Source organism: Bubalus kerabau, chromosome 11 (assembly GCF_029407905.1).
Source record: "Bubalus kerabau isolate K-KA32 ecotype Philippines breed swamp buffalo chromosome 11, PCC_UOA_SB_1v2, whole genome shotgun sequence".
NCBI classification, from domain to species: domain Eukaryota; kingdom Metazoa; phylum Chordata; class Mammalia; order Artiodactyla; family Bovidae; genus Bubalus; species Bubalus kerabau.
The window spans coordinates 96,671,713-96,697,460 of NC_073634.1; the positions used below are offsets into that span (position 1 = coordinate 96,671,713).

The window sequence follows — 25,748 nt, forward strand, 5'->3', positions numbered from 1 at the left end:
GTTTGATCCCTGGGTTGGGAAGATCCCCTGGAGAAGGGAACAGCTACCCACTCCAGTATTCTGGCCTGGAGAATTCCATGGACAGAGGAGCTGGCAGGATACAGTCCATAGGGTTGCAAAGAGTCAGAGCAACTTTCACTCAAATACAATCTGGCTCTCTTATCCATCATGAGGAGGGTCTTGATTTAATATTCATGACCCTCTAGAGAGTCTAGCCTGAAGTCACTGTAGATTAGTGGTCCCCAAGCCCCTGGCAGAGGCCAAGACATTGTAGCTGTAATAACAGTGCTCAGGACCCCTACATGATGCTGGACAATTCACTCACAGCTCACTCTACCCTGAGTGACTTTCAGAATCATTCTTTGCCACCACCCAAAGACAGTAACAATCCCCACACCCACTGATAGTTCAGGAAGCCTTAGTCCATCTTCTTAACTTCAGTCCCAGAATGATGTGAAGTAGGCTTATTTAGGCTCATTTCACACCTGGTGTTCTTATAAGTTACATGGTTTCCACCAAGATGGTACAGCTGGGACTCAAACCTGGGTCTGCACATGTCACAGTGGATGCTTTGTTATGGTGCTCCTAGGTCAGACCATTGCCACCCAAGGTGATGATGACGCTGTTGACAGTGGCATGTACAATTCCATATACAAAGTTTTACAGGTTTCAAAGCCCAACTTCTCACAGACCATGCCCAAGTTCAACTTGCCCAGGACTGAAGGAGTTTCCTGGAAGTGAGATGTTTCATTTCAAAAGCAGGAAAGTCCTGGAAAAACATAAAGGATTAGCTGGTTGCCCCCAGAAAGCATCCTCCTTTTGTTAACTCCATCAAGGGAAAACAATATCAGAGGAAGCTCTATTTGAGGATCATTTGATATGAACCATTATTCTAGCTCAGGGCAATCCTTATCTAATTCAGTCCTGACCACAGTATTGTTACTTATCCTCCTTGCGCAGATACAGAAATTGAGGCCAGAAAGACTGAGAAAACTTGTTCAAGATTACAGCTCACAAGGGGGCTGCTGGAAAATAAAGGTGTGTTAGACCCAGAAGGGATAACAACATCATGACATTGGCCTGGCTGCCACTGCCTGTTTGTGTGCTCATCTTCCCACACCATCCAAATGCAGAAACTCTCATCGTGTATTTTATATCACAGGTCCTGAGAAAACATTTAAGTGAACCTAGGGTTTTGATATTCTCAACAGTCCTGTATGGTAGGTTTATGTCCATATCTTATAGATGAAAAAAATGAGACTCACAGATAGTAAATCATTCCCAAAAATATAAGATTCAATGAGGGTTTACTGTGGGGAGGCATGTCCTCTAATATTTTCTGGTGTATCAGGACACCAGGCTCCATTTTATCTGATTCTAGCAATATTAGTAACTATTATCACAGTTTATTAAAGACCTAGTCTGTGCTACTGCTTTGAATATGTCATCTCATTGATGAGCTACAGTAAGTATACAAAGTATGCACACAATTTACAGATGAGGAAATTGAAGCAAAAAGAAAATAGTATGTGGAGTTTGCAAAGGATTACACAGCCAGAAAAGAAGTCCATCCAGTCCATAGGACATCAAAGCCAACATTCCTAAGGACTGAAGATGTTGGCAATGTTGATGATGATAACTCTTGTTTCTCAAATACCTTTGAGCTTATAAAGTAATTTCATCCACTTTAGCTTATTTGATGGATCTTCAAAAGGAAAAGAGGATATTCCCATCATATGAAGAATATCTGAGTGACAGTTATGATCTTTCTATATAATTAGTATCCCTTCTCTATTCCTCAACAAAACACACATACGAGAGACAGAGAGAGAAAGAGGGAGAACTATCCTTAAGAATTTTCTAGTGGCTCAGAGGTTAAAGCATCTGCTCCAATGCCAGAGACCCAGGTTCGATCCCTGGGTCAGGAAGATCCCCTGGAGAAAGAAAGGGCAACCCACTCCAGTACTCTTGCCTGGAGAATCCCATGGAAAGAGGAGCCTGATGGGCTACAGTCCATGGGGTTGCAAAGAGTCGGACACGACTGAGCGACTTCACTTTCACTTTCATGATACCTTACTCAAATTTAGCAAGCCTGTGAAACTGATAGCTTTCCTATTTGAAATAATAGGCATGGACTAAGACTTGGGAATTTTCTTTTTTATTTTATTTTATTTTTTAACTTTACAATATTGTATTGGTTTTGCCATATATCAAAATGAATCCGCCACAGGTATACACGTGTCCCCCATCCTGAACCCCCCTCCCACATCCCTCCCCGTACCATCCCTCTGGGTCATCCCAGTACACCAGCCCCAAGCATCCAGTATTGTACATCAAACCTGGACTGGCCATTCATTTCATATATTATATTATACATGTTTCAATGCCATTCTCCCAAATTATCCCACCCTCTCCCTCTCACACAGAGTCCAAAAGACTGTTCTATACATCAGTGTCTCTTTTGTTGTCTCATATACAGGGTTATTGTTACCATCTTTCTAAATTCCATATATATGCATTAGTATACTGTATTGGTGTTTTTCTTTCTGGCTTACTTCACTCTGTATAATAGGCTCCAGTTTCATCCACCTCATTAGAACTGATTCAAATGTATTCTTTTTAATGGCTGAGTAATACTCCATTGTGTATGTGTACCACAGCTTTCTTATCCATTCCTCTGCTGATGGACATCTAGGTTGCTTCCATGTCCTGGCTATTATAAACAGTGCTGTGATGAACATTGGGGTACATGTGTCTCTTTGAATTCTGGTTTCCTCAGTGTGTATGCCCAGCAGTGAGATTGCTGGATCATAAGGCAGTTCTATTTCCAGTTTTTTAAGGAATCTCCACATTGTTCTCCATAGTGGCTGTACTAGTTTGCATTCCCACCAACAGTGTAAGAGGGTTCCCTTTTCTCCACACCCTCTCCAGCATTTATTGCTTGTAGACTTTTGGATAGCAGCCATTCTGACTGGCAATTTTCTTCCCAGCTAATCTCCTGTTCAACACTCAACCAGAAAGTCTACAGGACAACCTAGAATACAACTAAAATGCAGAGCCTCCAACAAGTCTCCCAATCACTGTGCTTAGTTCTCACATCTGGACATGTTTACATGCCTACCAGCAAGAGACACCTGTACATCTCTGTGAGCTTTGAAAAAAACAGAGAAAACAGAAAAGGCTTTGAACGATATAAGCTTTTGAAGCAGTATTTTCCTTGCATTTTTCTCCTTTAAATGAGCATTACAAATGAAACCAGCATCTCTGACTTCCTGATCCTCAGCTTCTCTCAGCACCCAGAGCAGCAGCCTCCCCTGTTCGGGCTCTTCCTGGCCGTGTACCTGGTCACCATGCTGGGGAACCTGCTCATCATCCTGGCCATCAGCTCTGACCCCCGCCTCCACACCCCCATGTACTTCTTCCTGGCCAACCTGTCCTTCACCGACACCTGCTTCTCCTGCACCATCGTCCCCAAGGTGCTGCTCAACATCCACACACAGCACTACACTATCTCCCACACTGGGTGCCTCGTGCAGACGTTCTTCTTCATGGAATTGACTCTGCTGGATGACTTCCTGCTGGCTGTGATGGCCTATGACCGCTACGTGGCCATCTGCCTTCCTCTCCACTACACCACCTTCATGGGGCCCCAGTGCTGCCTGCTGCTGTTCGCTGCATCCTAGCTCAGCTCCCACCTCCTGGCCTTCTCCCTCTGTCTCCTCATGTCTCAGTTCTCCTTCTGCACCTCCCATGCCATCCCACACTTCTTCTGTGATGTACCCCCCACTCCTCAAACTTGCCTGCTCAGACACTCAAATCTTTCAGGTCACCATGTTAACTGAAGCTGTACTTTCAGGTCTGATTCCTCTCACCTGTGTCTTAGTGTCATATGCCCACATCGTTTACACTGTCCTCAGGATCCCCTCTGCTGGGGGGAAACACAAAGTCTTCTCTACCTGTGGCTCTCATCTAACAGTGGTCACTCTCTTCTATGGGACACTCTTTCTGGTGTATTTCCAGCCCTCATCCTCCTACTCAGCAGACACTGGGATGGCAGCATCTGTGGTGTACACGATGGTCACCCCCATGCGAAACCCCTTTATCTACAGCCTGAGAAACAGACACATGAAGGGAGCTTTGTGGAGATTCTTCAGCTGGGGAAAATATTCTACTCAGTAAAAAGCCCTGTTCCAGATTAGAAGCTCAGGCTCTGTGATGTGTTTTATTCCCGGAGTCTTCATTTGAAAAAGATTGACAAAATCAGATTCAAGGTAGGATGGTGCTCTGCATCACAAGCAGATTTTATTTTATTTTATTTTATTTTTACCATTGAATTTATTTATTTTTTTAATTTTATTTTATTTTTAAACTTTACATAATTGTATTAGTTTTGCCAAATATCAAAATGAATCTGCCACAGGTATACATATGTTCCCCATCCTGAACCCTCCTCCCTCCTCCCTCCCCATTCCATCCCTCTGGGTCGTCCCAGTGCACCAGCCCCAAGCCTCCAGTATCATGCATCACACCTGGACTGGCGACTCCTTTCATACATGATATTTTACATGTTTCAATGCCATTCTCCCAAATCTTCCCACCCTCTCCCTCTCTCACAGAGTCCATAAGACTGTTCTATACATCAGTGTCTCTTTTGCTGTCTCGTACACAGGGTTATTGTTACCATCTTTCTAAATTCCATATATATGTGTTAGTATACTGTATTGGTGTTTTTCTTTCTGGCTTACTTCACTCTGTATAATAGGCTCCAGTTTCATCCATCTCATTAGAACTGATTCAAATGTATTCTTTTTAATGGCTGAGTAATACTCCATTGTGTATATGTACCACTGCTTTCTTATCCATTCATCTGCTGATGGACATCTAGGTTGCTTCCATGTCCTGGCTATTATAAACAGTGCTGCGATGAACATTGGGGTACACGTGTCTCTTTCCCTTCTGGTTTCCTCAGTGTGTATGCCCAGCAGTGGGATTGCTGGATCATAAGGCAGTTCTATTTCCAGTTTTTTAAGGAATCTCCACACTGTTCTCCATAGTGGCTGTACTAGTTTGCATTCCCCCAACAGTGTAAGAGGGCTCCCTTTTCTCCACACCCTCTCCAGCATTTATTACTTGTAGACTTTTGGATTGCAGCCATTCTGACTGGCGTGAAATGGTACCTCACTGTGATTTTGATTTGCATTTCTCTGATAATGAGTGATGTTGAGCATCTTTTCATATGTTTGTTAGCCATCTGTATGTCTTCTTTGGAGAAATGTCTATTTAGTTCTTTGGCCCATTTTTTGATTGGGTCATTTTTTTTTTTCTGGAGTTGAGCTGTAGGAGTTGCTTGTATATTCTCGAGATTAGTTGTTTATCAGTTGCTTCATTTGCTATTATCTTCTCCCATTCTGAAGGCTGTCTTTTCACCTTGCTAATAGTTTCCTTTGATTGCAGGAGCTTTTAAGGTTAATTAGGTCCCATTTGTTTATTTCTGCTTTTATTTCCAATATTCTGGGAGGTGGGTCATAGAGGATCCTGCTGTGATGTATGTCGGAGAGTGTTTTGCCTATGTTCTCCTCTAGGAGTTTTATAGTTTCTGGTCTTATGTTTAGATATTTAATCCATTTTGAGTTTATTTTTGTGTATGGTGTTAGAAAGTGTTCTAGTTTCATTCTTTTACAAGTGGTTGACCAGATTTCCCAGCACCACTTGTTAAAGAGATTGTCTTTAATCCGTTGTATATTCTTGCCTCCTTAGTCAAAGATAAGGTGTCCATATGTGCGTGGATTAATCTCTGGGCTTTCTATTTTGTTCCATTGATCTATATTTCTGTCTTTGTGCCAGTACCATACTGTCTTGATAACTGTGGCTTTGTAGTAGAGCCTGAAGTCAGGTAGGTTGATTCCTCCAGTTCCATTCTTCTTTCTCAAGATCGCTTTGGCTATTCGAGGTTTTTTGTATTTCCATACAAATTGTGAAATTATTTGTTCTAGCTCTGTGAAGAATGCTGTTGGTAGCCTGATAGGGATTGCATTGAATCTATAGATTGCTTTGGGTAGTATACTCATTTTCACTATATTGATTCTTCCAATCCATGAACATGGTATATTTCTCCATCTGTTAGTGTCCTCTTTGATTTCTTTCACCAGTGTTTTATAGTTTTCTATATATAGGTCTTTAGATTCTTTAGGTAGATATATTCCTAAGTATTTTATTCTTTCTGTTGCAATGGTGAATGGAATTGTTTCCTTAATTTCTCTTTCTCTTTTCTCATTTTTAGTGTATAGGAATGCAAGGGATTTCTGGGTGTTGATTTTATATCCTGCAACTTTACTATAGTCATTGATTAGTTCTAGTAATTTTCTGGTGGAGTCTTTAGGGTTTTCTATGTAGAGGATCATGTCATCTGCAAACAGTGAGAGCTTTACTTCTTCTTTTCCAATTTGGATTCCTTTTATTTCTTTTTCTGTTCTGATTGCTGTGGCCAAAACTTCCAAAACTATGTTGAATAATAATGGTGAAAGTGGGCACCCTTGTCTTGTTCCTGACTTTAGAGGAAATGCTTTCAATTTTTCACCATTGAGGATAATGTTTGCTGTGGGTTTGTCATATATAGCTTTTATTATGTTGAGGTATGTTCCTTCTAGTCCTGCTTTCTGGAGAGTTTTTATCATAAATGGATGTTGAATTTTGTCAAAGGCTTTATCTGCATCTATTGAGATAATCATATGGTTTGTATTTTTCAATTTGTTAATGTGGTGTATTACATTGATTGATTTGTGGATATTGAAGAATCCTTGCATCCCTGGGATAAACCCCACTTGGTCATGGTGTATGATCTTTTTAATGTGTTGTTGGATTCTGATCGCTAGAATTTTGTTAAGGATTTTTGCATCTATGTTCATCAGTGATATTGGCCTGTAGTTTTCTTTTTTTGTGGGATCTTTGTCAGGTTTTGGTATTAGGGTGATGGTGGCCTCATAGAATGAGTTTGGAAGTTTACCTTCCTCTGCAATTTTCTGGAAGAGTTTGAGCAGGATAGGTGTTAGCTCTTCTCTAAATTTTTGGTAGAATTCAGCTGTGAAGCCGTCTGGACCTGGGCTTTTGTTTGCTGGAAGATTTCTGATTACACTTTCAATTTCCGTGCTTGTGATGGGTCTGTTAAGATTTTCTATTTCTTCCTGGTCCAGTTTTGGAAAGTTGTACTTTTCTAAGAATTTGTCCATTTCTTCCACGTTGTCCATTTTATTGGCATATAATTGTTGATAGTAGTCTCTTATGATCCTTTGTATTTCTGTGTTGTCTGTTGTGATCTCTCCATTTTCATTTCTAATTTTATTGATTTGATTTTTCTCCCTTTGTTTCTTGATGAGTCTGGCTAATGGTTTGTCAATTTTATTTATCCTTTCAAAAAACCAGCTTTTGGTTTTGTTGATTTTTGCTATGGTCTCTTTTGTTTCTTTTGCATTTATTTCTGCTCTAAGTTTTAAGATTTCTTTCCTTCTACTAACCCTGGGGTTCTTCATTTCTTCCTTTTCTAGTTGCTTTAGGTGTAGAGTTAGGTTATTTATTTGACTTTTTTCTTGTTTCTTGAGGTGTGCCTGTATTGCTATGAACTTTCCCCTTAGGACTGCTTTTACCGTGTCCCACAGGTTTTGAGTTGTTGTGTTTTCATTTTCATTCGTTTCTATGCATATTGTGATTTCTTTTTTGATTTCTTCTGTGATTTTTTGGTTATTCAGCAGCGTGTTGTTCAGCCTCCATATGTTGGAATTTTTAATAGTTTTTCTCCTGTAATTGAGATCTAATCTTACTGCATTGTGGTCAGAAAAGATGCTTGGAATGATTTCTATGTTTTTGAATTTACCAAGGCTAACTTTATGGCCCAGGATGTGATCTATCCTGGAGAAGGTTCCATGTGGGCTTGAGAAAAAGGTGAAATTCATTGTTTTGGGATGAAATGTCCTATAGATATCAATTAGGTCTAACTGGTCTATTGTATCGTTTAAAGTTTGTTTCCTTGTTAATTTTCTGTTTAGTTGATCTATCCATAGGTGTGAGTGGGGTATTAAAATCTCCCACCATTATTGTGTTATTGTTAATTTCTCCTTTCATACTTGTTAGCATTTGTCTTACATACTGTAGTGCTCCCGTGTTGGGTGCATATATATTTATAATTGTTATATCTTCTTCTTGGATTGATCCTTTGATCATTATGTAGTGACCATCTTTGTCTCTTTTCACAGCCTTTGTTTTAAAGTCTATTTTATCTGATATGAGTATTGCTACTCCTGCTTTCTTTTGGTCCCTATTTTCATGGAAAATCTTTTTCCAGCCCTTCACTTTCAGTCTGTATGTGTCCCCTGTTTTGAGGTGGGTCTCTTGTAGACAACATATGTAGGGGTCTTGTTTTTGTATCCATTCAGCCAGTCTTTGTCTTTTGGTTGGGGCATTCAACCCATTTACGTCTAAGGTAATTACTGATAAGTATGATCCCGTTGCCATTTACTTTATTGTTTTGGGTTTGAATTTATACACCGTTTTTGTGTTTCCTGTCTAGAGAATATCCTTTAGTATTTGTTGGAGAGCTGGTTTGGTGGTGCAGAATTCTCTCAGCTTTTGCTTGTCTGAAAAGCTCTTGATTTCTCCTTCATACTTGAATGGGATCCTTGCTGGGTACAATAATCCGGGCTGTAGGTTATTTTCTTTCTTTTATATTTTTTCCTACCTCCTTTCAAAGAGTTGGGTTGCTTTTCTGGGTGCCTGATGTCCTCTGCCGGCATTCAGAAGTTGTTTTGTGGAATTTACTTGACGTTTAAATGCTCTTTTGATGAATTTGTGGGGGAGAAAGTGTTCTCCCCGTCCTACTCCTCCGCCATCTTGGCTCCTCCCCACAAGCAGATTTTAAAGATGGAGAATGCCTGACTTGGTGGGACTGGAATATCATCAACTAACCAAGGACAAGATAAAGCCTGCAAGAGAAGTAACCAGCAATCCCTGCAAGGTGACTTGATTCCTGGATATAGGTGACCAAGCAGATTCAAACCACAGATTCAAATTATCAAAAGGTGACATCAGACAGAATATAGGTTCTTGGAGGAAGCTAACCTGTCCATTCAACTACAAGAAATGTTGACAATATCTAGAAGGGTCAAGTGTCTGAGTTTTAGGGTTCATTTCCAAACCCATCTTTGGAAACAACTCATAGGGATTCAGCTACACAGGCAGAAAGCTGAACCAAAAGACATACTATTCACTGGGAATATCAAGCGAAACTAATTCTAGGAGAAACCTGGCACTGGTAGGTGGGGGCTAGTCCAAAATCATACACCTGGGATTAGAAATAGGCCTGTGACCATTAGTGATTATGGCTTATTGGAGTAGATTCATTAGTTTTTTACTTTTAAGCTGTGGCTTAGTTCATTTTTCTGTAAAAAAAAAAAAAAACAAACAAAAAAAAAACAGAGGAAATTTGTAAAACATACAAATAGGAAAAAGAAGAAAAAGAAACATTCACTATTCATACATTTAAAGACAACCACTGATAATATTTCCCTCATTTCCCTCCTGTCTCCTAAAATAGCTTTTTGTTTTTTATTGTGTTGAGAAAGTACTGGACATACAATTATATAGCGTTTTTGCCTAACTTCATAACATAAGTTGTCTCCACATTAATGCCTCCTGAACATTTGGCTCTCTGAGATGACAGAAGGAAGGATAATGTTTCCCCATTGCTGGATGATTAGGAGATTTCTCTGTGTTCACTATTACAAATAATAGTGCAACGAAAGTCTCTGAAAAGAAATGATTCTTATGTTCATAGTCTGTAATTTTAATATTTTCAAAAGTAGAACATCAAAGGGTAACATTTTGGGGGCTCTTTTATCCGTGCTGCCAAAATGTCAAACAAGAATGTTCTTTTGTCTCTATCCACTCCATATGTTGATGTTCACATTTTCCCCTAAATGTAACAAATATGGTAGTGAAATGGTATCTTCTTACCCTGGTTTTAATTTCTTTGTTTATTAATAAGGGGACTATTTTCCAGCATCCATTAACCAATTTTTAAAATTCTCTTATTAATTGTTTATTCATGTCATCTACATATTACCTTCTGGGATTTTTTTATTGACGTGTATGGGCCTGTTTATATTAAAGATATTACATCCCTGTCTTCGTCACCTTGTTCGTAGTTCATTCTTTATCTCTTAACTTTGTGATTTTTTTTTTTTTTTTTTTTTTTTTTTTTTTTTGGCCATTCTGCATAGCATGTGGGATCTTAGTCTTGTGACTAGGGATAAATTCTGTGCCACCTGCATTGGAAGCATGTAGTCTTAAACACTGGACCACCAGGGAAGTCCCTTAACTTGGTGATTCTTTTAAGTGTAAGGAAGCTTTTATTTTATTATCCAATCAAGAAATATTCTTTGTAACTCCTTTTACTACAGTTAAATTTGAAATCCTGCCTTCTTCAGAATTCATGCAAATATTCAACTTTTTTCACTTTCTTGTGTAATACGGTATTTTTTGTATAACCATACGTTAGTTTAGGGTGAAATCATATTGTTAAAGTGGGAATAACACACAATGAGTTTGAGTTTGAGTAAACTCCGGGAGTTGGTGATGGACAAGGAGGCCTGGAGTGCTGCAGTCCATGGGGTCATAAAGAGTCGGACACAACTTAGTGAGTGAACTGAACTGAACACACAATTATACTGCTGATGTTAAAGAAAAATATAATAAATAACTCATCAAAACAATTTAGTAAGAAATATACAACCTCAATAGACCTAAGACATATGAGGAAATTGAATCAGTAGCCAAAAACCTCCTCAAAGAAAATTTCAAGCCCAGGTGGTTGCAATAATTTTATAAACACTTCAAGAATTCTACTTTGCAAAACTCTTTCAGAGAATAAAAATAAAGAAACATTCACCTATTCTCTTTTAGACATTATCACAACTTTGATACCTAAAGCTAATGCTGCTGCTGCTGCTAAGTCGCTTCAGTCGTGTCCGACTCTGTGCGACCCCAGAGACAGCAGCCCACCAGGCTCCCCCGTCCCTGGGATTCTCCAGGCAAGAACACTGGAGTGGGTTGCCATTTCCTTCTCCAATGCATGAAAGTGAAAAGGGAAAGTGAAGTCGCTCAGTTGTGTCTGACTCAACTGACTCAAATGAAGTCCCACCAGGCTTCTCCATCTATGGGATTTTCCAGGCAAGACTACTGGAGTGGGATGCCATTGCCTTCTCCGAAAGCTAATGAGAATATTGCAAAAAAAAAAAAAAAAAAAGTACAGAGGCGGAGCTAAGATGGCGGAGGAGTAGGACGGGGAGAACACTTTCTCCCCAACAAATTCATCAAAAGAACATTTAAACGCCGAGTAAATTCCACAAAACAACTTCTGAATGCCGGCAGAGGATATCAGGCACCCAGAAAAGCAACCCAAGTCTTCGAAAGGAGGTAGGAAAAAATATAAAAGACAAAAAAAGAGACAAAAGAGGGAGGGACGGAGCTCCGTCCCAGGAAGGGAGTCTTAAAAAGAGAGAAGTTTCCAAACACCAGGAAACCTTCTCACTGCCGAATCTGTGCCGAGCCTTGGAAGCACAGAGGGCAACATAAGAGGGGGGAAAAATAAATAAACAATTAAAACCCACACATTGCGAATCTGCCATTTTCTGTCCCTGAATAAGTCTCTGGCGTCCTGAATTCCGTCTGTTTTTCTCACAGGCTGTGTCCCGTCCGCTGGCCCACCACCTCAGGGGAACGATGGCCGCAGAGTCCACAGCCACTGCCACCATCACCGCGGAGCTGGTTTCTGCCGACAAAATTGAAGAAGATGCCCCTGCTCCTTCTACTTCTGCAGATAAAGTGGAGAGTCTGTATGTGGATAGTGAAGCTAAGAAACTCTTGGGATTAGGACAGAAACATCTGGTAATGGGTGATATTCCTGCAGCTGTCAATGCCTTCCAGGAAGCAGCTAGTCTTTTAGGTAAGAAGTATGGAGAGACAGCTAATGAATGTGGAGAAGCCTTCTTTTTTTATGGGAAATCGCTTTTGGAGTTGGCAAGAATGGAGAATGGTGTGTTGGGAAATGCCCTGGAAGGTGTGCATGTGGAAGAGGAGGAAGGAGAAAAAACAGAAGAAGAATCTCTGGTAGAAAATAATGATAACATAGATGAGGAAGCAAGGGAAGAGTTGAGAGAACAGGTTTATGACGCCATGGGAGAAAAAGAAGCCCAAAAAACAGAAGACAAGTCTCTGGTAAAGCCTGAAATGGATAAAGAACAGGAAACTGAAATGGAGAAGGGTGGAAGAGAAGATATGGATATCGGTGAGCCTGCAGAGGAACTACAGGAGAAAGTTAAATCAGCTCCAGATCAGTTAACTGAAACCACTGAAGAAGGAAAAGGAGCAGCGGCACCAGAAGGATTGAGTGAAGCTGAAGTCACTTCTAAGAAGCCAGATCAGGAAATACCGGGTGCTGAGGAAGGAAAATCAGTTTCTGAAACTGATGTCCAAGAAGAGTGCAGAGAAAAAGGGGGTCGGGGAGAAGTAATTGTGAGCATAGAGGAGAAACCAAAAGAAGCTTCAAAAGAACAACCTGTTGTGACTCTAGAAAAGCAGGGCACTCCAGTGGAGATAGAAGCAGTCAAGCCAGTGGATATGGGTGGGGATGAGCCAAAGGAGCAGGTAGCTGCCTCTGAAAGTGAACCAGGAAAGGCTATTCTTGAGCAGTTGGTAGGACAAGAATTGCCTTCTGCCGAAGAGTCACCGGAGGTGACAACACAGGCTGAAGATGCCTCAGCTGCAGAAGCCGGATCAGAAGTCTCTGAGAAGCCTGGAGGGCAGGACACTGTTCTCCCTCAGGATGGTGCAGTCAATGGACTGTCAGCTGCAGGGGATCACGCCTCCACTAAACCACAGACTAATGCAGAAGGACTGATAGGAACAAAAGATGGCTCAGCACTAGAGAAGGGCAGGGCAGAGTTGGTTCCTAGCCAGGAGACTAAGCTGTCTGTAGAAGAGTCTGAGGCAGCCGGAGATGGGGTGGAGACTGAGGTGGCCCAGGGGGCTACTGAGCAATCCCCTGAAGACAAAGTTAAGATAGCTGCTAATGAAGAAGCACAAGACAAAGAAGAACAGATGAAAGAGGGTGAAGAAACCGAGGGTGAAGAAGAGGAGGATAAAGAAAATGACAAGGCTGAAGAAACACTAAATGATTCAGCTCTTGAAAACAAGTCCCTTCAAGAAAATGAAGAGGAGGAGATTGGGAACCTAGAACTTGCCTGGGATATGCTGGATTTAGCAAAGATCATTTTTAAAAGGCAAGACACGAAGGAGGCTCAGCTTTATGCTGCGCAGGCACATCTTAAACTTGGAGAAGTTAGTGTTGAATCTGAGAATTACCTCCAAGCTGTGGAGGAGTTCCAGGCTTGCCTAAACCTGCAGGAACAGTATCTGGAAGCCCATGATCGGCTCCTTGCAGAGACTCACTACCAGCTGGGCTTGGCCTACGGGTACAACTCCCAGTATGATGAAGCAGTAGCACAGTTCAGCAAATCTATTGAAGTCATTGAGAAGAGAATGGCTGTACTAAATGAGCAGATGAAGGAGGCTGAAGGATCACCTACTGAATATGAGAAAGAAATTGAGGAGCTGAAGGAGCTGCTCCCTGAAATTAGAGAGAAGATAGAAGATGCAAAGGAGTCCCAGCGTAGTGGGAATGTAGCTGAACTGGCTCTGAAAGCAACTCTGGTGGAGAGCTCTACTTCAGGTTTCACTCCTAGTGGAGGAAGCTCTTCAGTTTCCATGATTGCCAGTAGAAAGCCAACAGATGGTGCTTCCTCATCAAATTGTGTTACTGATATTTCCCACCTTGTCAGAAAGAAGAGGAAACCAGAGGAAGAGAGCCCCCGGAAAGATGATGCAAAGAAAGCCAAACAAGAGCCAGAGGTGAATGGAGACAGTGGGGACACTATTTCCACTGGAACCGAAGTTGCCGAAAACATGGAGGAGGAGGCTGAGAATAAAGCTGAAAGCCGGGCAGCAGTGGAGGGGACAGTGGAGGCCAGAGCTACAGCTGAAAGCACTGCATGTTAAGAGAGGGAGCAGAGCCTTCCTCCCAATGGAAAGTGTTTTTGTATATAATGTATTTTTTCACTTTTTGGGGATTCTTTTTGTATAACTTCAATAAAGATTGTAAGAAAAAAAAAAAAAACCCACACATTGCAAGTTCTACGGTAACTCCCCCAGCGGAGAAGCAGCTCAGACACCTGTATCCGCCATTAGCAAGCGGGGGCTGGGCAGGGAGGCGTGGCGTGGGCTGCATCGCAAGGATCTGGCCTGAATACCCCGAGCGCTATCTGAGCGAAATAATCTGAGCTAGCAAACCAGACTGTGGGATATCTACCACGCGAAAAGCCAGCCCTAACCTAAGACACCGCCAGGCCCACGCACAGAACAAAGGACTAAACAGAGATAGCTGGCGGTAGACCATCCCCCTCTGGTGACAGGCAGCCAGAGCCGGAAGGGGACAATCGCAGCCCCAGAGAGACATTATCTATAAAACTGTAAGCAGGCTTCTTTGCTAACTAAAACTTCTTTGGGGTCTGGACGGTCAACATCTGCCTGAGAAGGTGCGCGGGTGCACACCTAGATAACCGAGTGGCGAGGAGGCGATAAGTTGCAGCAATCGCGCGCACCAAGCACCTCATAACCTGAGCTGCTGGGATCTGGGAAGGGCACAAAACTCAGGCCCAACCGAGAGTCTGCGCCTCTGAGGACTATCCGAGTGCCTGAACCTGAGCGGCTTGGACCTGGGAAGTGCAGGCAGCCCAGGGCCGGCCTCCAATGGTTCCCGGAGGAGCAACCTAGAGCCTGAGCAGCGTGGGCAGGGAGGCTACACGTGCCGTGAACTGGGGGGCACACCCAGTGTGGCTGAGGCACTGCGAGCACACGCCAGTGTTATTTGTTTGCAGCATCCCTCCCTACCTCCCCTCAGCGCGACTGAACAAGTGAGCCTAAAAAAAAAAAAAAAAAAGTGTCCTCCACTGTCCCCTTTGTGTCAGGGCGGAAACCAGACACTGAAGAGACCAGCAAACAGAAGAAGTTATAACAGAGGGAACCACCTTGGAAGCTACAGGCAATAGATTAAAACCCTGTAGTTAGTACCAACTACATAGGAAGGGGCCTATAGATCTTGAGAAATATAAGTTGGACCAAGGAACTAGCCAAAAATGAACTGAACCCAAAATACTCACAACAAAACTGGAGAAAGTCCTAGATATATTTTTACTATTTTTACGATCATTCTTTCTTTCTTTTCTTTATTTTTTTTTAATTTTTAAAAAAAAAATTTTAAGTCCTCTATCATTCCTTTAATTTTCACTTTTATAACCGATTACTTTGCAAAAAAAAAAAGACCCTATTTTTTTAAAGCAAACTTCATATATATATTTTTTATAATTTTTTTGACCTTGTTTTTTTTTTCCTTCTTTTCCTTAACATTGTATTTTTGAAATTCCAAACTCTACTCTAGATTTTTAATTTTAGCTTTTTGGTATTTGTTATCAATTTTGTACCTATAGTTTTTTTTTTTTTTTATAATTTCTGTGACCCTTTTTTATTTTTTTTTCTTTTTCTCTGTTTCTTTCTCTTCTTCTTTTAAATAACATTGTATATCTGAAATTCCAAACTCTACTCTAGATTTTTAATTTATGCTTTTTGGTATTTGTTATCAATTTTGTACCTGTATTTTCTTTATAATTTATGCGACTTTGTTCTTGTTTGGTTTTTTTTCTCTCTCTCTTTCTTTTTTGTCTTCTTTTTTTAACATTGTATTTTTGAAATTCCAAACTCTACTCTAGATTTTTAACTTTTGCTTTTTGGTATTAGTTATCAATTTTGTACCTGTATTTCCTTTATAATTTTTGCGACCTTGTTTGTTTCTGTTTGTTCATTTTTTCTCTCTTTCTTTTCCTTCTTCTTTTCTTTAACATCATATTTTTGAAATTCCAAACTCTACTCTAGATTTTTAATTTTTGCTTTTATGTATTTGTTACCAATTTTGTACCTTTAAGAACCCAATCTTCAGGACCCATTTTTCACTAGGGAGCGAGATTACTGGCTTAACTGCTCTCTCTCCCTTTGGACTCTCCTTTTTCTCCACCAGGTCGCCTGTGTCTCCTCCCTAACCCTTCTCTACTCTACCCAACTCTGTGAATTTCTGTGTGTTCCACACGGTGGAGAACACTTAGGGAACTGATTACTGGCTGGATCTGTCTCCTCCCTTTTCATTCCCCCCTTTTATCCTCCTGGCCACCTCTGTCACCTTCCTCCTTCTTCTCTTCTCTGTATAACTCCGTGAACAACTCTGAGGGGTCCAGTTGTGGAGTGCACATAAGGAAGAGATTACTGGATAGCCCACTCTCTCCTCTATTAATTCCACCTCATCTCATTCGGGTCACCTCTAACTCCCTCCTCCCTCTTCTCTTCTCCATGTAACGCTGTGAACCTCTCTGGGTGACCCTCACAGTAGAGAAACTTTTCATCTTTAACGTAGATGTTTTATCAATGGTGCTGTATAGAAGGAGAAGTTTTGAGACTACTGTAAAAGTAAGACCAATAACTGGAAGCAGGAGGCTTAAGTCCAAACCCTGACTCCAGGGAGCTCCTGACTCCAGGGAACATTAATTGACAGGAGCTCATCAAATGCCTCCATACCTGCACTGAAACCAAGCACCACAGAAGGGCCAACAAGTTTCAGGGCAAGACATACCAAGCAAATTCTCCAGCAACATAGGAACACAGGCCTGAGCTCCAAGATACAGGCAGCCCAAAGTCACCCCAAAACCATAGACATCTCATAACTCATTACTGGACATTTCATTGCACTCCAGAGAGAAGAAATACAGCTCCACCCACCAGAACACTGACACAAGCTTCCCTAACCAAGAAACCTTGACAAGCCACCTCTACAAACCCACACAGAGCAAGGAAATACCACAATAAAGAGAACTCCACGAACTGCCAGAATACAGAAAGGACACCCCAAACTCAGCAATTTAAACAAGATGAAGAGACAGAGGAATACCCAGCAGATAAAGGAACAGGATAAATGCCCACCAAACCAAACAAAAGAGGAAGAGATAGGGAATCTACCTGATAAAGAATTCCAAATAATGATAGTGAAATTGATCCAAAATCTTGAAATCAAAATGGAATCACAGATAAATAGCCTGGAGACAAGGATTGAGAAGATGCAAGAAAGGTTTAACAAGGACCTAGAAGAAATAAAAGAGTCAATATATAATGAATAATGCAATAAATGAAATTAAAAACACTCTGAAGGCAACAAATAGTAGAATAACAGAGGCAGAAGATAGGATTAGTGAATTAGAAGATAGAATGGTAGAAATAAATGAATCAGAGAGGATAAAAGAAAAAAGAATTAAAAGAAATGAGGACAATCTCAGAGAACTCCAGGACAATATTTTTTTTTTTTTTGCTTTTGTGTAATAAAGTTTTATTAAAGTATAAAGGAGCTAGAGAAAGCTTCTGACATAGGCATCAGAAGGGGGCAGAAAGAGTACCCGCTTGCTAGTGTTAACAGTGAGGTTATATAATCCAAAGAATGTCTGGAGGTTGTAAAGACCTCATCAGACCTACTCCCATAATTTACATTTTAAGATAACAGAAGGTTGAATCCAAAGACTGTCCTTAGGCAGGATACATTATTGTTATATAATCCTAAGGAATGTGGAGAAAGAAAAAAAGTTTGTCCTTTCTTCCTCCTTGCGAATTCCAGACCCCTCTCTCCTTGGGGACCCCTAGACTCCCTATCAACCTGCCTAGGAACTGACTCTCTCATTCCCCCCTTTTCTTTTAGGAGAATTATGTTGCCTAGGGAAAAGGGGCGTTGTTCTCATTCCATAACTGCTTCCCAGCTGACAAGGGGCGTTGTCCCTAAATTGGTGAAGCAACATATTCTCCTAATCCTCATATTGAGGATATCTGATCCAGGGGCCCCAAATAGTTGTTGGAGGAAGCTACAGCAGTAGCAGGAGTTTGAGCAACCATTTGCAACTTAAAAGCTTTCATGCGGCTAGAAACAAATCCAGTTATACAATTACAGATACAGGCAACATAGTCATTAAAACAAGTTAAAATCGAAATTAAAAGTCACATTATGTCCATAGTTAAAGTAGAAAGTGTTGCACGAGTCCATTTTAGGGTTGGTAGATGTCATCAGATGAAGAAGAGGCATCGCATGTGATTGTTGTCGAAGGTATTCACAGACTTGGAGAAAGTCTTTTCCTTGAAGTGGGGATGTCCACCATGGGAAGCCTTCCACTGATGAAGAGGGGAGCGCTCCGCAGACCCAGCAGTTAGACGGATTGTGGAATGTAGCATAGGAGTGAGCCCAGGACAGGAAGACATTGTCTTGAGGATCCAACGGCAGACTCAGGATTTTTGGAGTCAGCAGAAGTAGACTCACATAGATTATCAGGCCCATCCGCTGCCCTTTGCTTAACTCTAGAGCTCGGGTCAGAGCCACAAGCTCCGCTAACTGAGCACTGGTTCTCTGGGGGAGAGATTTTGCTTCCAAAACCTGTTCAGCAGTCACCACAGCGTAACCTGCTTTACGCTTTCCATCCCAAACAAAAGAACTGCCATCTGTAAATATTTCCATGTCAGGATTGTCTAATGGGGTATCCTTTAGATCCTCCTGAACTGCATAGTTCAAAGTTAGGAATTGAGAACAATCGTGATCAGGTGTTTCATTTTCCTTTTCAGGAAGGAAAGTGGCAGGATTTAAATTTCCACAAACTTTAAGCTTAGTTACTGGTCCTTCTAACAACAATGACTGATACTTAAGAAGCCTACTGTCTGTCATCCAAATATTAACCTTAGAATTTAAGATTCCACTCACATCATGAGAAGTCAGTACAGTAAGTTTTCGTCCATTAATTATTTTTAAAGCTTCAGGTGCTAATAAAGCCACTGCCCCAATTACTCTTAGGCAGTGGGGCCACCCACGTGAAACTACATCTAATTCTCTTAGATAAGCAATAGGTTGCTGGTGAGGCCCTCGGGGTTGTGTCAAAACTCCCAATGCCACACCTTTTCTTTCAGTGACAAACAAATTAAATCCTGACCCTGTGGGCAAGCTCAGAGCTGGAGCTTGCAGGACAGCAGTCTGAAGAACCTTAAAAGCCTTTTGAGTTTCTGGAGACCAAACCAGTTTGTCGGTTTGGGCCTGCTGAGTTTCAGCTATAAGTTTATATAAAGGCCGGGCAAGTTCCCCGTAACCCGGAATCCAAATGCGACAGTATCCTGTGATTCCCCAAAATCCTCTCAATTGTCTTAAAGTCATAGGTAGGGGGTGATTTAGTATAGGTTTAATTCTCTCAGGGCCTATGGCCCTAGTCCCTTCTGATATGATTAGGCCCAGATATCTTTGTTGACAAAGCTGAGCCTTTTCTCTTGATGCCTTGTAACCACAGTCTGCCAGAAAGTTTAAGAAATCTTCTGAGGCTCACGAACAAGCTTCCTCTGTCTCAGCACAGAGCAAAATATCATCTACATATTGTAACACCACTGCTTCAGAGTTATTAAAGTTTTGTAGATCCCGTGACAAACTTTGTCCGAATAAGTGAGGACTGTCACGAAATCCCTGGGGCAAAACTGTCCAGGTTAACTGAGAAGCTGGCTGCGTAGGGTCTTCAAAGGCAAATAGAAATTGACTTTCTTCCGCCAAAGGCACTGAATAGAAGGCATCCTTTGAATCAATTACTGAGAAATATTTGAGAAAAATCAGGAATTTCAGACAATAGAGTATAAGGATTAGGTACCACGGGGTGTAAAGGAACTACAGCCTCATTTATTATTCGTAAATCTTGAACTAGTTTCCATTTACCATTCGATTTCTTTATACCCAAAATAGGAGTGTTGCAAGGACTGTTACAGGGAATTAATAGTCCCTGCTCCTTTAAATTTTTGATGATGGGTTTTACCCCTTCCTTAACTTCAGGTTTCAGTGGATACTGCTTCTTATGTGGAAATACGTGTGGGGTCTTTGAGCTTAACAACTACAGGAATAGCATTTTGTGCTCGACCCACAGATTTTCCATCAGCCCATACTCTAGGATTTACATTTTGTTCAACTAAAGGGAGAGAAAGGAAGGGCTCCATATTCATGAAAACAGAGGCATGGACCTTGCTCAGTATATCCCTTCCCAAAAGGGGTGAGGGAGATTCTGGCATGATCAGAAACTCGTGTGAAAACAGCACAGAATCCCAGTTGCAAGATAAAGAATAACTGAAATAATACCTTATGGCTCGTCCAGACAGTCCCATTACGGAAGCGGATCGGGAAGAAAGTGGGCCAGGGGCTTCAGTAAGCACAGAATAAGTTGCCCCAGTATCTAAAAGGAAATCGACGGATTGGCCCCCCACAATTATTAATACCCGGGGCTCCTCAGGTGTAATTAGGACGGGAGCTTGTGTGGGGACCCCCGGGCACCTTCAGTCCTGATTGTCTTGAGAGTCCGACCCCGGAGACCTACGCCTCTGGGGGCAGTCTCTCTTCCAGTGTGGTCCTTTGCAGACGAGACATGGAGCCAGGGGCGGCTTAGATGCCTGAGGGCAATCCCGCTTGAGGTGCCCCTCCTTTCCACAGTAATAGCAAGCCCGTCCCTTTTCACCTGGGTCCCTCTGGGCATTTTTCTCAGGCTATTTAAGAACGTTTTTCATAGCCATGGCGAAGGCTTCTGCCTTTTCCTTTGTCTTTCTTTTCCTCATATTCCCTACCATAATAGACTGTCTGAGCCAGTTGTAACAGAGTATCTAAAGACTAATTTGGTCCATACGCCTGTTTTAATAGCTTACGGCGGATATCTGGAGCCGACTGAGTGAGAAATCTATCCTTTAAGATCACTTTTCCCTCTTCACTTTCGGGATCAATCTCAGTGAACCTGCAAAGGCCTTCTCTCAGTCTATCTAGGAATTTACCAGGAGCTTCCTTCTCCTCCTGTTCTATGTCTGCCCATTTGCCATAGTTTAAAGGCTTAGAACGCGCCTGCCTAAGTCCTTCAAGAATACATCTAACAAAATGACTGATCCCATCTTCCTTTAGCTGTGTTGTAGTCCCAGTCTGGTTCTATAGTTGGGACCGCCTGATTCCCAGTGGGGAGGGCCACTATCTCATTCTCCCTCTTCCCTACTGATTCATTACCAAGCCATTCATCTCCATAAGCAACCGCTTTTCCCAAAATTCGAGTCTTTGACTTGGGAGTCAGCGTTTGTCCCAAGATATACATCACATCCTTCCAAGTGAGGTCATAAAGCAGAGTAACACCTTTAAAAGCTCTAATATATTTTTCTGGGTCCTCTAAATAGTCTCCCAGATCCTCCTTGATTCTTTGTATTTCTTGATAAGAGAAAGGCTTATTAACTCTCACAGACTGATTATTTCTCCTGGTGGGTGTTTCATAAAGATGCAACAGTTTGTGTGGCTGTTCCTCAGTCTCTCTGGCTGCTCTGCTCATATGATCCCAGGGATAGATTGGAGAAACCTGTTTTTCCTCTTTGTCTCCTGTCCTCCATCTCATCTCTTACTTTGATGGTCTGAGTTTCTACTGAAACCAGAGTAGTCTGAGGTCGTACTGAGATAGGAGTTGTTTGGACCTCCATGTGGGCAGTTTGAATCCCAGTTTGGAGTCCCAGGTAAGGGGGAAAAGTAAGAGGACAGGAGGGAGCTGAAGGTTTCACGCCCAAATCTATACCCTTAGGACATAAGTCTGGCATATTTCGCAGAGAGAAAAAGGGAAACACATATGCTACTTCTACCCATTTCCCTTGTTCCTTACAGAACCGGTCTAATTGTAGAACAGTATTATACTTAAGAGACCCTCCAACTGGCCACCGTTCGCCATCCTCCAATGGATACCGTGGCCATGCAGTATCACATAGGAAGACCAGGTGTGTCTTCTTTAAGCCCTGGGGATCAAATCTATCCCAGTTTTTCAGGATACAGTTCAAAGGAGTGAGGCTGGAATTGTTAGCTCCCATCTGTAAGAGAGAAAAAAAGTGACCAAGGCCATTTTTCTACCGGAGGCGTCCCTCCCTGCTCTAGATGGGGGTGTAGACAGATGTTACACCAAAAGCTTTTTCTTCCTGGTCGGACTTAGTCTGTCCCTTACCGACGCAGGCACAGTACTCGTCCCCCCCGGTTCTACCACCGAGATGGGGTGAGGATGTACCAGGGGTAGACTTGATAGCATCCCTACTTGACGTCCAGCTCTTCACCTTTAACCTTGCTTGCCTCTGATGTCACCCGGGGTGAATCAGAGTAACCTTACGGAATGCCTCCCAAGCTAAGACTACTAGGGGAAACATTCGTCACCTGAGTGCCTGTGCACAACCCTGAGTATTTCCTGACTACAATAAGACCGACTCGAACATAAAACTGAGATGTTCTTTCCAAGCATCACCGCACCAGTACATCTAACATGTACTGGTTAGCCTCCTCTGATCCACTAAGAGCCGGCGTTACCAAAGAAAAAAACCCATCGCAGTCCCAATCTGAGTAACCTTTAACCTCAGAGATGTTCTGGGAGCTAGAGCTCCATCTAGTTTCCAAACTTTCGATTCCTAGTGAGGCTAGGCGCTTTATTGGCTACCAATCCAAGTTTGGGACCTAAGCCACAGTACACAATAACAGTATAGATCACAAGTCCCTTGAAAGTCTATGATCCAATAGATTAGGTTAGTACTTCTAATTCCCAAGGAGTTATGAAATGGTCAAAGAGACTGAAAAGTTTGACCGAGAAAGGAGAGTTCGGTCCACATGCTTTGTTCATTTCTGGTTGGTTCCCGAAGGAGACAGTGGGTGCCTCTTGGCATTGGCAGGTCGGTATAACGCCCCAACAGGTTTCTGCCATAAGCCATATGAGATCACTGTGGAACCGCAGAGCAGGGCTCCTTACTTGCTTCACGCAGGGCATGCCATTCATTCACACAAGCACACGGTAGAGTTAGTAAAGCACAGCAGAAAACGTGTTCGCTAAGAGAACAAAGAACTAAAGCTCCAAGCATCCTTACCTTGTCCTGAAGGATCCTGGACGAGACCCCAAGATGAAAGGTTGTTGTTGAATCACGAGAATACACCAGGATTCTTGGCCCCCGGAGGAGAAGAATGCAATCCGGGGCCAGAGACGAGGCTTGATCGCTCAGAGCTTTTGTGTAATAAAGTTTTATTAAAGTATAAAGGAGCTAGAGAAAGCTTCTGACATAGGCATCAGAAGGGGGCAGAAAGAGTACCCCTCCAGGACAATATTAAACGCTACAACATTCGAATCATACGGGTCCCAGAAGAAGAAGACAAAAAGAAAGACCATGAGAAAATACTTGAAGAGATAATAGTTGAAAACTTCCCTAAAATGGGGAAGGAAATAATCACCCAAGTCCAAGAAACCCAGAGAGTCCCAAACAGGATAAACCCAAGGCGAAACACCCCAAGACACATAGTAATCAAATTAACAAAGATCAAACACAAAGAACAAATATTAAAAACAGCAAGGGAAAAACAACAAATAACACACAAGGGAATTCCCATAAGGATAACAGCTGATCTTTCAATAGAAACTCTTCAAGCCAGGAGGGAATGGCAAGACATACTTTAAGTGATGAAAGAAAATAACCTACAGCCCAGATTATTGTACCCAGCAAGGATCTCATTCAAGTATGAAGGAGAAATCAAAAGCTTTACAGACAAGCAAAAGCAGAGAATTCTGCACCACCAAACCAGCTCTCCAACAAATACTAAAGGATATTCTCTAGACAGGAAACACAAAAACGGTGTCTAAATTCGAACCCAAAACAATAAAGTAAATGGCAACGGGATCATACTTATCAGTAATTACCTTAAACGTAAATGGGTTGAATGCCCCAACCAAAAGACAAAGACTGGCTGAATGGATACAAAAACAAGACCCCTACATATGTTGTCTACAAGAGACCCACCTCGAAACAGGGGACACATACAGACTGAAAGTGAAGGGCTGGAAAAAGATTTTCCATGAAAATAGGGACCAAAAGAAAGCAGGAGTAGCAATACTTATATCAGATAAAATAGACTTTAAAACAAAGGCTGTGAAAAGAGACAAAGATGGTCACTACATAATGATCAAAGGATCAATCCAAAAAGAAGATATAACAATTATAAATATATATGCACCCAACATGGGAGCGCCGCAATATGTAAGACAAATGCTAACATGTATGAAAGGAGAAATTAACAATAACACAATAATAGTGGGAGACTTTAATATCCCACTCACACCTATGGATAGATCAACTAAACAGAAAATTAACAAGGAAACACAAACTTTAAATGATACAATAGACCTGTTAGACCTAATTGATATCTATAGGACATTTCATCCCAAAACAATGAATTTCACCTTTTTCTCAAGCCCACATGGAACCTTCTCCAGGATAGATCACATCCTGGCCCATAAACCTAGCCTTGGTAAATTCAAAAACATAGAAATCATTCCAAGCATCTTTTCTGACCACAATGCAGTAAGATTAGATCTCAATTACAGGAGAAAAACTATTAAAAATTCCAACATATGGAGCTGAACAACACGCTGCTGAATAACCAAAAAATCACAGAAGAAATCAAAAAAGAAATCAAAATTTGCATAGAAATGAATGAAAACACAACAACCCAAAACCTATGGGACACTTTAAAAGCAGTCCTAAGGGGAAAGTTCATAGCAATACAGGCATACCTCAAGAAACAAGAAAAAAGTCAAATAAATAACCTAACTTTGCACCTAAAGCAACTAGAAAAGGAAGAAATGAAGAACCCCAGGGTTAGTAGAAGGAAACAAATCTTAAAAATTAGGGCAGAAATAAATGCAAAAGAAACAAAAGAGACCATAGCAAAAATCAACAAAGCCAAAAGCTGGTTCTTTGAAAGGATAAATAAAATTGACAAACCATTAGCCAGACTCATCAAGAAACACAGGGAGAAAAATCAAATCAATAAAATTAGAAATGAAAATGGAGAGATCACAACAGACAACACAGAAATACAAAGGATCATAAGAGACTATCAACAATTATATGCCAATAAAATGGACAACGTGGAAGAAATGGACAAATTCTTAGAAAAGTACAACTTTCCAAAACTGGACCAGGAAGAAATAGAAAATCTTAACAGACCCATCACAAGAACGGAAACTGTAATCAGAAATCTTCCAGCAAACAAAAGCCCAGGTCCAGACGGCTTCACAGCTGAATTCTACCAAAAATTTAGAGAAGAGCTAATACCCATCCTGCTCAAACTTTTCCAGAAAATTGCAGAGGAAGGTAAACTTCCAAACTCATTCTATGAGGCCACCATCACCCTAATACCAAAACCTGACAAAGATCCCACAAAAAAAAGAAAACTACAGGCCAATATCACTGATGAACATAGATGCAAAAATCCTTAACAAAATTCTAGCAATCAGAATCTAACAACACATTAAAAAGATCATACACCATGACCAAGTGGGCTTTATCCCAGGGATGCAAGGATTCTTCAATATCCGCAAATCAATCAATGTAATACACCACATTAACAAATTGAAAAATACAAACCATATGATTATCTCAATAGATGCAGATAAAGCCTTTGACAAAATTCAACATCCATTTATGATAAAAACTCTCCAGAAAGCAGGACTAGAAGG

The 25,748-nt window shown here is 41.4% G+C and overlaps 1 protein-coding gene and 1 pseudogene across 2 annotated transcripts; both read left to right on the forward strand.

Moving 5' to 3' along the window:
• Positions 1-3,236: 3,236 nt before the first annotated feature.
• Positions 3,237-4,179, forward strand: LOC129622602 (olfactory receptor 1361-like; annotated as a pseudogene).
• A 7,484-nt stretch (positions 4,180-11,663) lies between these two features.
• LOC129623520 (nuclear autoantigenic sperm protein-like) lies at positions 11,664-14,221 on the forward strand. 2 transcript variants are annotated; one of them, XM_055541067.1, is made up of 2 exons: positions 11,664-13,956; positions 14,023-14,221. In XM_055541067.1, the coding sequence occupies exons 1-2, from the start codon at positions 11,770-11,772 to the stop codon at positions 14,101-14,103; spliced, it is 2,268 nt and encodes a 755-aa protein (XP_055397042.1). In that variant the 5' UTR covers positions 11,664-11,769; the 3' UTR covers positions 14,104-14,221. The 2 variants fall into 2 exon arrangements, with proteins under 2 accessions (XP_055397042.1, XP_055397041.1); XM_055541066.1 differs by having other exon boundaries at positions 11,664-14,221.
• The last annotated feature ends 11,527 nt before the right edge of the window (positions 14,222-25,748 follow it).

Coding starts and splice junctions, on each gene's coding strand:
- LOC129623520 (XM_055541066.1), top strand. CDS start 11,770: ATGGCCGCAGAGTCCACAGCCACTGCCACCATCACCGCGGAGCTGGTT.